Source organism: Takifugu flavidus, chromosome 14 (genome assembly GCF_003711565.1).
Source record: "Takifugu flavidus isolate HTHZ2018 chromosome 14, ASM371156v2, whole genome shotgun sequence".
Taxonomy (NCBI): Eukaryota; Metazoa; Chordata; class Actinopteri; order Tetraodontiformes; family Tetraodontidae; genus Takifugu; species Takifugu flavidus.
In genome coordinates, this window is record NC_079533.1 from 5,716,924 (window position 1) to 5,727,509 (window position 10,586).

At 43.8% G+C, this 10,586-nt stretch overlaps 1 protein-coding gene across 2 annotated transcripts in view; it reads right to left on the reverse strand.

Moving 5' to 3' along the window:
* Positions 1 to 112: 112 nt before the first annotated feature.
* slco2b1 (solute carrier organic anion transporter family, member 2B1) overlaps positions 113 to 10,586 on the reverse strand; it is a 13,449-nt gene continuing 2,975 nt past the window's right edge. For both annotated transcript variants that reach the window (XM_057054187.1, XM_057054186.1), the window contains exons 6-16: positions 10,304 to 10,528; positions 7,768 to 7,866; positions 7,038 to 7,168; positions 3,832 to 3,922; positions 3,465 to 3,629; positions 3,184 to 3,373; positions 2,912 to 3,056; positions 2,230 to 2,390; positions 2,016 to 2,080; positions 1,696 to 1,816; positions 113 to 1,198 (exon numbers count right to left, since the gene is read on the reverse strand). In XM_057054187.1, coding sequence (XP_056910167.1) covers positions 1,015 to 1,198; positions 1,696 to 1,816; positions 2,016 to 2,080; positions 2,230 to 2,390; positions 2,912 to 3,056; positions 3,184 to 3,373; positions 3,465 to 3,629; positions 3,832 to 3,922; positions 7,038 to 7,168; positions 7,768 to 7,866; positions 10,304 to 10,528 — 1,577 coding nt within the window. In that variant the 3' untranslated portion in view covers positions 113 to 1,014. The remainder of the gene's footprint in view (positions 1,199 to 1,695; positions 1,817 to 2,015; positions 2,081 to 2,229; positions 2,391 to 2,911; positions 3,057 to 3,183; positions 3,374 to 3,464; positions 3,630 to 3,831; positions 3,923 to 7,037; positions 7,169 to 7,767; positions 7,867 to 10,303; positions 10,529 to 10,586) is intronic.

Below are 10,586 nucleotides of genomic sequence, written 5' to 3' on the forward strand. Positions count from 1 at the left end.
CATTCTGAGAACATTACAGCAACAGTGATGTGAGTGGAAAGACATAAATATTTAAGTTAGTGGACAGGAAGACCTACAGGAGGGGTCTGAATGACATAAAATAATGTCCACATTATTCTCTGTGCAAAGAGTTTATTTTAGAAAAATGACAAATGATTCAAAACTGATATAGTTGCATAAAACTAGATTTGACTGCACTTTCAGAGCTGAATTCATACAAAAGCCGCATGTGTCAGTAATGTGTCATCTGATGAGTGTGAAACAATGTAGTGAAGCCCAACAGAGGCACCTGTTTCTCTCCAGGCTGTTTGACTCCCAGTGGCCTCCACAGGCAAAACAATTTCAACATTAAAATTCAAAGTAGAAAATACAAAAGAATCATTAAAATATAGCTTAATTCAGAAGTAAAAATTGGAATTCACATTGTAAGGCAGATGAAGAGCACGAATGGCAGTCATGGGTGGCCCATTGGTGGCTGGTAGCAGAAGTGCTCATCAGCCCTCTTGGTTATCACAATAGACACTGAGAAAAGATATCTTCTATTGTTTAGTTGTTGATGATAACTGCTCATGTGATTTCTGTCTGTGATTTTCTGTGGCTTGGTACCATAAAGATGAGGACACTGCTGACTGGACAGACCAGCAGAGGCGAGATCTTCATGCTACCTTTGGTGCCTGATCTCGACAGTTTCACCTGTGATTTCAGATCCTCTGAATCTTGGGTCAATCTCCACAAGAGTAGAGCAACTGACCTGGCCCAAAAAGCTTATAAATGAAAATATTCACAGATTTATTCATAAAGTAACAACGAATTCTGACCAGTTTTTTATGTTAAATGCTGACAGCAGAATTCCTCCTTGAAAAGCTCCTTGAGTGGAGCTGCCACTCAGTCAGTTTTCTGACTATTTCTTGTAGTAAAATATGGGAAAAGGAGTATTACTACCATTTAACATGTGGAGGCCCTCAATGTCAGTGTGTGGATGAGCTTTTCAGGAAACACCAGTTCTCTCTGCTCTCAGGTCTTCAGTTCCTTTTCTTCAGATGAATCTTTCTCAGTTGTTTTCTGGTTCCCGTTGACCAGCTCATACTTTCCTTTGCAGTGAGGTTGGAGGGCTTTTTCTCTTCTTCTCAGAACCACGATCGTCAGGAGGAAGCTGAGCAGCGCACCGCCCACGAACACTGCCATCAGACCCAGGAACCTGCACACGTCACACACACACACACACACACACACACACACACGCACACACACACACACACACACAACACACACACACACACACACACACACACACACATGATCACAGACTCTATTCTGAAACAAGTCTTCTGGTTAAGGATTTCAGGATTTCAGTTTTTTGATTGTTGAAGCCAAAACAGAATTTGGCATTTGGACCCGCTCAAGGTTCCTGATAAAAGTGATAGATTTTCCTACTATTGTTTGTTTTTGAGGCCAGGCTCTGGGTTTCTAAGAGGCCTATGCTACAGAGATTAGCCATAACATCTGCTTGAATGTTAACTTCGTGGCCTGTTAACATTTGTAATATTGTCCTCCATCTGTCATGATACTCTTTTATCACATTTTGAATATCTTCCTTGTGGTCCTCCTCTCCTTCCACTGCAGAATTGAATGTCCTTGATAAATATGTTACTGCAAAGAAATAACAAATATAACAAAACAGAAGGTCAGACTCACCTCTGTCTGAACTTGTCCAGGTTGTAGTAGAGACAGGAAGTCTGCTTCCCACACTTTCGGCCCCACAGGATGCAGGTGGTATCAATGACACTCCCATACAACACCGGACCAGGTAAAAACGCTACACACAGATTTACATTTGACTAATGAGTCCAGCTATAGCAGGTGAAAATGAAGAAATGGGACTACATTTCCCATGAGCAATTTCTGAAACTGAACCAGTTTACCTGATGGCTGTATATGATAATCAGGTTTGAAGGGAAATTTCTTAAATATTTCAGTAAGTGCTAGTGGCGTTGGTGGTGGCAGACTGGACTTACCAAGCAGCCTGAACATCATGTACTGAACTCCCACGGCCAAGGACTTGTACTCCGCAGGGACCGTCCTGCGGTGGAGACACAAAGCAACAAACTCCAACCAGATCTAATGTTTATTATTACATCAGATTGAAAAGCCAAAGTCTAAAAAGGGAAAACATTTTTTATCTGTAACATAAATTATTTATGGGTTGAAGGTCCTGTGGATAGCACATACCTGAGGATCATCATGAAGGAGGGCGTCTGTGAGAAGGAGGCCACGAAGCTGGTGATGGCGAGAAGCACCATGAAAGGCAACAACAGGTGGGAGCAGCCACTTCCACAGGTCCCAGCAGAGGCGAAGCCCAGACCATCCACACACCGGCAGTCAGTGTAATTCTGCACACACACACACACACACACACACACACACACACACACACACACACACACACACACACACACACACACACACACACACCTACAATTTAGACTTTACTGAGTCTTTTAAGCAATGCACGCACATGTAAAGAGAATAAAGGATTATAAAGGAGGCACTGCTGGGATGCGTCAACATTACAAAATACTAAATATTATCTAAAAAAACTGAATTAATAAACTAAAACCTCTTGATATTTTCCAGGGCTGAATGTGTTTATGTACTTCATGAATGATGGGAATGAGAATTTCTTTGTAGACTCCCACCCAAATCCCAAATGGAGAATTGTATCTGGAAAACGTCACATTTCCTGTAAACTATTAACTGTGTTATCCAGCTGTGCGTTATCTGACTTCATGTAACTGGATGTGACTTGATACTTCACTTCTCACCACTTTTCCTATGAATTCCCCTTTTTATTTCAATTTTTGTGTGGTGTTTTCTTGGAAGCTGTGACAGAGAGCTGGACAGAAATGTTTACTTTTGGTTTGCCGCTGGCATCAAACTCTATGCTGCTGCAGCCAGCATGGCAGGGAGACCTGAACTCCACGCCGTTGGAACCGCAGACTGGGTTAAACGCCCCCTGAGGACAGTGACATCCAGCACTGCACGACGGAGAACCAGAACTGAAAACAAAATTACAGCAGGAAAAACTTGACTGTGAGAACACTGAAGATCTGCTGGGGGTTGGTGCTGAAGGCTGCGGTTCTCTCATCTGTGTGCTTGGTGCCTAATAACCAACTGTGTAGTTACCCAAGAGGGAAGACTCCATCCACCTTCTGGGTGGAGCAACCAAGGAGCAACAGCGGCAACGAGGAGAACAGGCAGACTAAGACGGCGCCCGTGCACAACTTGCTGGCGCCGCTGACAGACAGGTTCAACCTTCGCATCACCACTCCTCCCAGGATGGTGCCCAGTACCGCCACTGGGATACAAACTCCTCCTGGAGACATACCGGGAGAGAAAGTGAAGTCGGAATCTGCTCCATTTTCTGGGCCCAAACTCAAATGTTGATGAAGCTAAAGATCTATTACCAATCATCATGGTAGACAAGGAGACTGTCTGGCTGAATTGTCTCTCTATGAACTTGGCCATGAAGGTGGCGAGGCCAGCCAACAGCGCTGCCTGGTTAACCTGGGCAAGGATTACCAGCAGATAGACGGGGGTCCGCATCATTTGCAGTGCAACCTGAGGAAAACCTGACAGGTGGCGGTGGAGGATAGATGAGGATTAAATAAATCAAGCTACCGGTAATGAGAAAACAAAAAATAATTACTTTGGAACATTTTTTTCAGTGTTAGAAGAAATAATTCTGTTCAAATCTGTTGATGAACTAAGACTGAGAGGAGCTTCTCATCTCCATCTCATCAGGCAGAAGCAGAAGCAGAAAAGAAGATTTACTTTTGAGGAACTGAAGAAGAGAGAGTTCCTGAATAGGGTCTGTCTGCTTCTTCACACAGTCTGGCCTGAGCTCCACATCGTCTGTGTCCTCCTGGAAGCACAAAGTCACATGTGAGACATTTCCGAACCACTAAGCAGTCTCTTTGGTTTTGGGCCACGTGCCGGTACGCGGCTGCTCTCATGTTTACATTAACAGCTTTGTTGTTCAGATAAATGCCCCAAAATTCTGGTTAAAAAGCAATACCAAATATTTTCCTTTTTCTGATGTGGTCACCTGCTCATTTAACTATAACACAATTCCAGTTTGGAAACCTTGTGCACATCATCTTGATCGTGTGCCTAAAAATGTAATGAAATACAGTATGTCCTATATGATTTTCATTGGGCTTCACTGTGGCCTGATGTAAGTCCACCCACAAAGTCAAGAAACAAAAGTCTTTGTATTAGAATGATCAGAATGTTGAAGACAGAATCTCTGACAACGATATTTTAGATACAACACAACAATTGACATGTTTTCAGGGGACTAAAGAGACAAACCAGGACATGTCTAAAACACCACTTTGCTCCTTCCTGTAGCTGTACTGGTGTTAAATGAGATAAACGTTTATTGATCCCACAGTTTGAAAGCTATAAAAACGACAGAGCAGCACAAGATGCACAGTTATAAATAAGTACTTCCTCCTTTAAGAGGTATAAATATAAATATACACAAATTTACTACAGAGTAAGAATCAAGAAGTAAAAAATATAGAAGGTAGTTTGAAAAAAGTCCAAGGGGATTCTATAAAGTTGGCTGATGGCCATGTCATTGCACACGATGACGTTCTGGACTTTCATCTGTTTTCTCTTCAGCAGACACACTTTTTTGACTTTGATAACTGACTTTAAGTGTTGCAGGTGCCCATTGATATGTGGATTTTTACAGCTCTACCTTTGGAACAGTTGATCTTGGCTGCTCATAAGTGTAGCAATGGCTCTACAGGAAAAGCTCTGTCTGGCTGAAAAGGGGTGTAAATATAGAGCTCAGGGTCGTGCCTCAGAATTGTCTTTCCTTCTGTAGTCCTGCAACCACAGAGATCTGAATCTAAGCTGCAGATGTTCTGTGTGAGTTTCAGCAGCTTCCTCTCACTGCAGCAGTCACAGAACCACTATAATCTGCTGAACCTTCCCACCAGTGTCATAAGAGGAACCTTCAAATGTTCTGTGCCAACATGTTGCTCAAAACTGGTCTGATAGGAACCTGTGTTGAAATCAAAGTTCTGAGTTGAAGTTCTGAGAAATCAAAATTCTGCCCTTCAATAAAACTCCAGTGGCTTTACGGAGAAGGCACAATAAAAAGAGGCCTCGGAAAGAGGAAAAAGCAACTTCCAATTCGAAGCTGACAGTGTAATATACTGATAAATGCTTCAGCCTGCTGAGCAGAATTTTTTTTTAGCAGAGGTCCCCGTGGACATTCGGCAGCAGGGATTCATTTGGAAAGAATGCTATTGAGCAATTGTTGGAGAACTTTGTTTGTGGAGGCACAGCCAAACCGATCCTCTGATTTGGCAGAGAGGAGAACTATTGACAAACTACGGAGCATCATGGACAATGACCAATGACAATGACCAACAATGACCGCCACCCTCTGCACACTGTCATCCACAGCCAGAGAAGCCTGATTAGCCAGAGGCTGAGCCTCCCCAAGTTCAGGACAAACAGACTGGGGAACTCATTCATCCCCCGAGCCATCAGGCTGTTCAACTCCTCACAGGGGGGGAGGAGGGCCAACAGAAGGACTGGAACATTTTTATAGTTTTATATTTATATTCATATTCTATTTTTTAATTTATTCTATTTTATTTCTTATTTTATTATATTTTTATTATCTTTAATAGGTTTAATGGGGTGTAATGGTGGTAGGAAATTTTGTACAGTGCTGTACGTTTCTTTGGAGATGCTAATTTCCCTGATGGACACCCCCTAAAGGGATCAATAAAGTACTCTTGAATCTTGAATCTTGATTTGAGCTTTGATTTATGGCTTTGTTACACTTCATGCATCAATTGATGCATTGTTTCAGATGCTGCACATGTGAAGGAGAGCTGCTTCTGTAACATCACACCATATCTTGACTTCCAGCATTTCCCTCATTTTGCTGATGTTGTCGTGGCAACAGCTGGTCAGCCCTCTATTTATTGGCAATCTCTTCATTGTCTGTAATGTTGACAGCGATGAGGAATTTTATGCTAAAGAGATGCAGCACTTCATGATGACTGAGGTCAGTAACAGGGGGTGTGACAGGGACAATGAGAGGGACAGGGGGTTGACTCAGAGAGTGGTCAAAGGTCTCAGGGGTGTTCCTGCAGTCCTGGAGATGGTTTGCTCTCCTGATGATGCTTTCATGTCAGAGCTAATCCAGAGTTTCTGGTTTGGATGAATCTGGTGCAGTTATTAATGTATTACACTAACACTAACTAACGCAGAGGCTGGACCATAGAACTGAGATATTCCTTTCAGAAGCTTCAGAAAGACTTTTCCCCCTGATGATTCTGATTAGCTGCTTCAGCAGATTTAACATCATAAGTATATTCATCAGCTGTTTGTGGGAATGGCAGGACAACAAATGATTTGAAATATGTCTGTAACGATAGACGGAGAAGCTTCAGCTTGGGCGTCCAGTCAGATTTAATTTTTTAACAGATAACTTTGTTGAGAGACCTCCTGTGGGTTGTTAGAAATTGACCATGAATAATGAAACATAAACCACAAAAAGTTTCTGTTGGATCAGGAGACACCATTTGACAATAGGGGAAATAGAAAATTCAGCTGATAACAATAACACAAGGTCCCGATGGTCAGTGTTTTTAAAAGCGCTATAAATAAAGTTGGCCTAATCACCCTGGTTTCCACTGTAAGTCCACATTTCCGGCCTCATTTAAAAGCATTCCTGAGGTCAACGTCTGAGCTGCTCGGAGAAGCACTGAAATAACCGATATTAAAATGACAGATGGCTGATTTCAACGTGGATGGTGGGATTTATTTATTTAGATTTTGAAGGATTTTAAAATGAACTCATTTAAGTGCTTAAAGATTTTTGCATAAAGATGGTTTGGACACAATAGGAGACTCATTGCGTCTCTGGTCATAAGAAAGGTGTGTTTGAAGCTAGATTGATTACTAGTGTAAATTCTTGCTCTTTCTGTCAGCCTTTTTGTTCTCACCTGGTCAGGCATGTTCCTGGGGAAGAAGAAGTAAGGTAATGCAGTGATGAAGATGAGGCAGGATGCCACCAAGAAGCCGAGCCACCAGGCTCCCACCCATCGAAGGTCCTTCGGGGTCAAGTCAATGTTGCCTGGAGAAAAAGAGACTTTTAAAGCTTTGGACTTTTTATGACAACACACAAATGGTGAGGACACATGTGTGTCTATGGAACAGATGAAGCCATCAACACTGGACTTTCTCAGGGGGCTGAGGCCTGTTGGCGTCGTGTTTTACTACATCTCTCAGTTATTTAGTTCTGTCTTGTGTTGGCGTAACGACTCACAGCAGCAAAGGAAATCAACAGGAAAAACCTGTTCAGAAAACTCTGCACTGACTGTCTCACACCTCTCTTTGGAATGGGTCTTTCTGCTTTCAGCATTTCAAAACCACCACCACGACTGGTTTGATTTGTTCCTCTGCTCATTTCAACTTGATCCAGTTCAAACACCAAATGTGCAGGAAACAAAATGGAGGAAATAGCTTCTGAATCTGACAGTAACTTCTGAACCCACCTTAACCCTCAAGTCATTTGTCTTTGTAATGTTTTATGCAGAGGGGAATGGCCCTGTGAGGAGAGGCAGCTGTAAATGGCTAATACTCCCTTCTTTCTAAAATAACTCTTGCAAATGAACTCCACCTCAGTGGAGGTATTTCACATGTTTTGGTTGGCAGCACGGCGTTTCCTCTCACCCTTGGACAACTTGTCAAAGTCCACATAGAAGCGCAACATGATGGAGCCCGTGATAAAGCCAAAGGCTGGACCGATGGAGGTCGCAGCCAAGAGGAGCCCTAGAAACAACAGGAAAAGTACATGAACATGAAGTTTAATCACCCTTATCTTTACACAAAAGAGGCTGAACCTGAGCAGCTGGAGATGAGATTATCTCTGTAGGTTTGATATGATATTTGATTTGATGTGATAATAACACACAGCTCAGCGTGCATTATTTTTTTATTTCACCTGAAAGGATGAGTAGTAACATTGTTCCCATTATTCGTCAGACTTTTTTTTACCCACATTTGAGACCAACCCAAACAACAGAGTAGCCACCCCAGAATGTGCACATGCGTGCACAATTTCACACAACAGACAGGGCCTCTAAGTCAGTCAGCCTAGAAACACACTGAATGTTAAGAGAACATTCACGACTTTTTGGGCTCCTAAATTACAGCGAATGACAGTAGTCCAACCTTGCAGTAATTGAAGCCTAGACTAATCTGATTTTAACAACATTTCTGAGTGAAAAATAGCCCAGAATTAAGGACTGTGATTAACCACAGTAACCACTTATTTTCAAGGGTACACAGAAGTAATGGGCAAAACCACCCAGGGTCCCTTTTACATATTCATATATATATATATCTCCTTGATATATATATCTCCTTGATATATATATATATATATATCAAGGAGATGCTCTGTTCCCCCTGCTGTTCTGCATAGGCCTAAACCCCCTCAGCCAGATCATCACCAAGAGTGGCTATGGGTACCAGTTCCGAAGTGGAACAACCGTCAGCCATCTCCTCTACATGGATGACATCAAGCTGTATGCCAAGAACGAGCCTGACATCGACTCCCTGATTCACCTCACTAGGATCTACAGTAAAGACATCGGAATGTCATTCGGGCTAGACAAATCTGGGCGGATGATATCTAGAAGGGGAAAGGTGATCGCAACTGACTGGGTTGAACTACCTGAAGGGAACATCACAGATGTGCAGGACAGCTACAAATACCTGGGGATCCCGCAGGCAAATGGTAACCATGAGGAGGCAGCTAGGAGGTCAGCCACAGCCAAATACCTGCAGAGGTTAAGACAGGTCCTGAAAAGTCAGCTGAATGGTAAGCACAAGATCCAGGCCATAAACCTACGCCTTGCCAGTAATCAGATACCCTGCTGGCATAATACCCTGGCCACTGGAAGAGATACAAGCCACTGACATCAAGACAAGGAAGCTCCTCACCATGCACGGAGGGTTTCACCCTAAGTCCAGTGTCCTGAGGCTGTACACAAAGCGAAAGGAAGGGAGCCGAGGACTAGTAAGTGTCCGAACTACTGTCCAGGAGGAAACAACAAGCCTCCAAGAATACATCAAGAAGATGGCCCCCACTGACCCACTGCTGAGTGAATGCCTCAGGCAACAATAGCCCACCAAGGATGAGGAACCTGAGGGGCTATCATGGAAGGACAAGCCCATGCATGGAATGTACCACCGACAAATTGAGGAAGTGGCTGATATCGAGAAAACATGCCAGTGGCTGACAAAGGCCGGACTGAAAGACAGCACAGAGGCACTAATCATGGCTGCACAAGAACAGGCCCTGAGCACCAGAGCAATAGAGGCCAGGGTCTACCATACCAGACAAGACCCCAGGTGCAGACTGTGTGGAGATGCCCCTAAGACAATCCAGCACATCACAGCAGGGTGCAAGATGCTTGCAGGCAAGGCATACATGGAGCGACATAACCAGGTGGCTGGCATAGTGTACAGGAACATCTGTACTGAGTATGGACTGGAGGTCCCAGAAACCAGGTGGGAGACACCCCCGAAAGTGGTGGAGAACAAGCAGGCCAAGATCCTGTGGGACTTCCAGATCCAGACTGACAAGATGATGGTGGCCAACCAGCCTGACATAGTGGTGGTGGATAAACACCGGAAGACAGTGGTGGTGATAGATGTAGCAATCCCGAGTGATAGCAACATCAGGAAGAAGGAACACGAGAAGCTGGAGAAGTACCTAGGGCTTAAGGAGGAACGAGAGAATGTGGGGCATGAAGGCAACAATGGTCCCAGTGGTGATTGGGACACTAGAGGCAGTAACACCCAACCTGAGTAGAATGCTCCAACAGATACCAGGAATCACATCAGAGATCTCTGTCCAGAAGAGCGCAGTCCTAGGAACAGCCAAGATCCTGCGCAGAACCCTCAGACTCCCAGGCCTCTGGTAGAGGACCTGAGTCTGAAGGAAGGAGGCACCGCCCAGGAGGGCAAGGAAGAGTATATGGAAGAGTGTGTATAGTGAGTATATATATATATATAGTGTGTATATAGTGTGTGTGTGTGTGTGTGTATGTATGTATGTGTGTATACACACACACACACACACACACACACACATATAGTATATGTGTGTGTGTGTGTAGGACACACATAGTGTGTAGGAGTGAATGGGTAATGGGTAATATCCAGTATATGTAAACTAGTGCGTTCTTGGTGGTTGTACCGAGATAAAGAGGCGAGTTCTTCTTGCTTGCATGGTCATCAATGTAGGAGATGCCAAAAGGCTGGATGGGAACAGCACCAATTCCCAGCAGGAGCTGACCCAGCAGCAGCAGTGGGTAGACTACGTGCTGGGTGGGGTTGTCCTGCTGGCTGCAGCTCTGATTCTCAGGTTTGGTGTTGAGATTGTTCTCTGATTGGCAGACGGTAGAGGTGTTGTCGATGGAGGCTGTTAGGAAACATAGAAACCTATTGTCATTCAAATGTCAATAAAAAAATAGAAAATA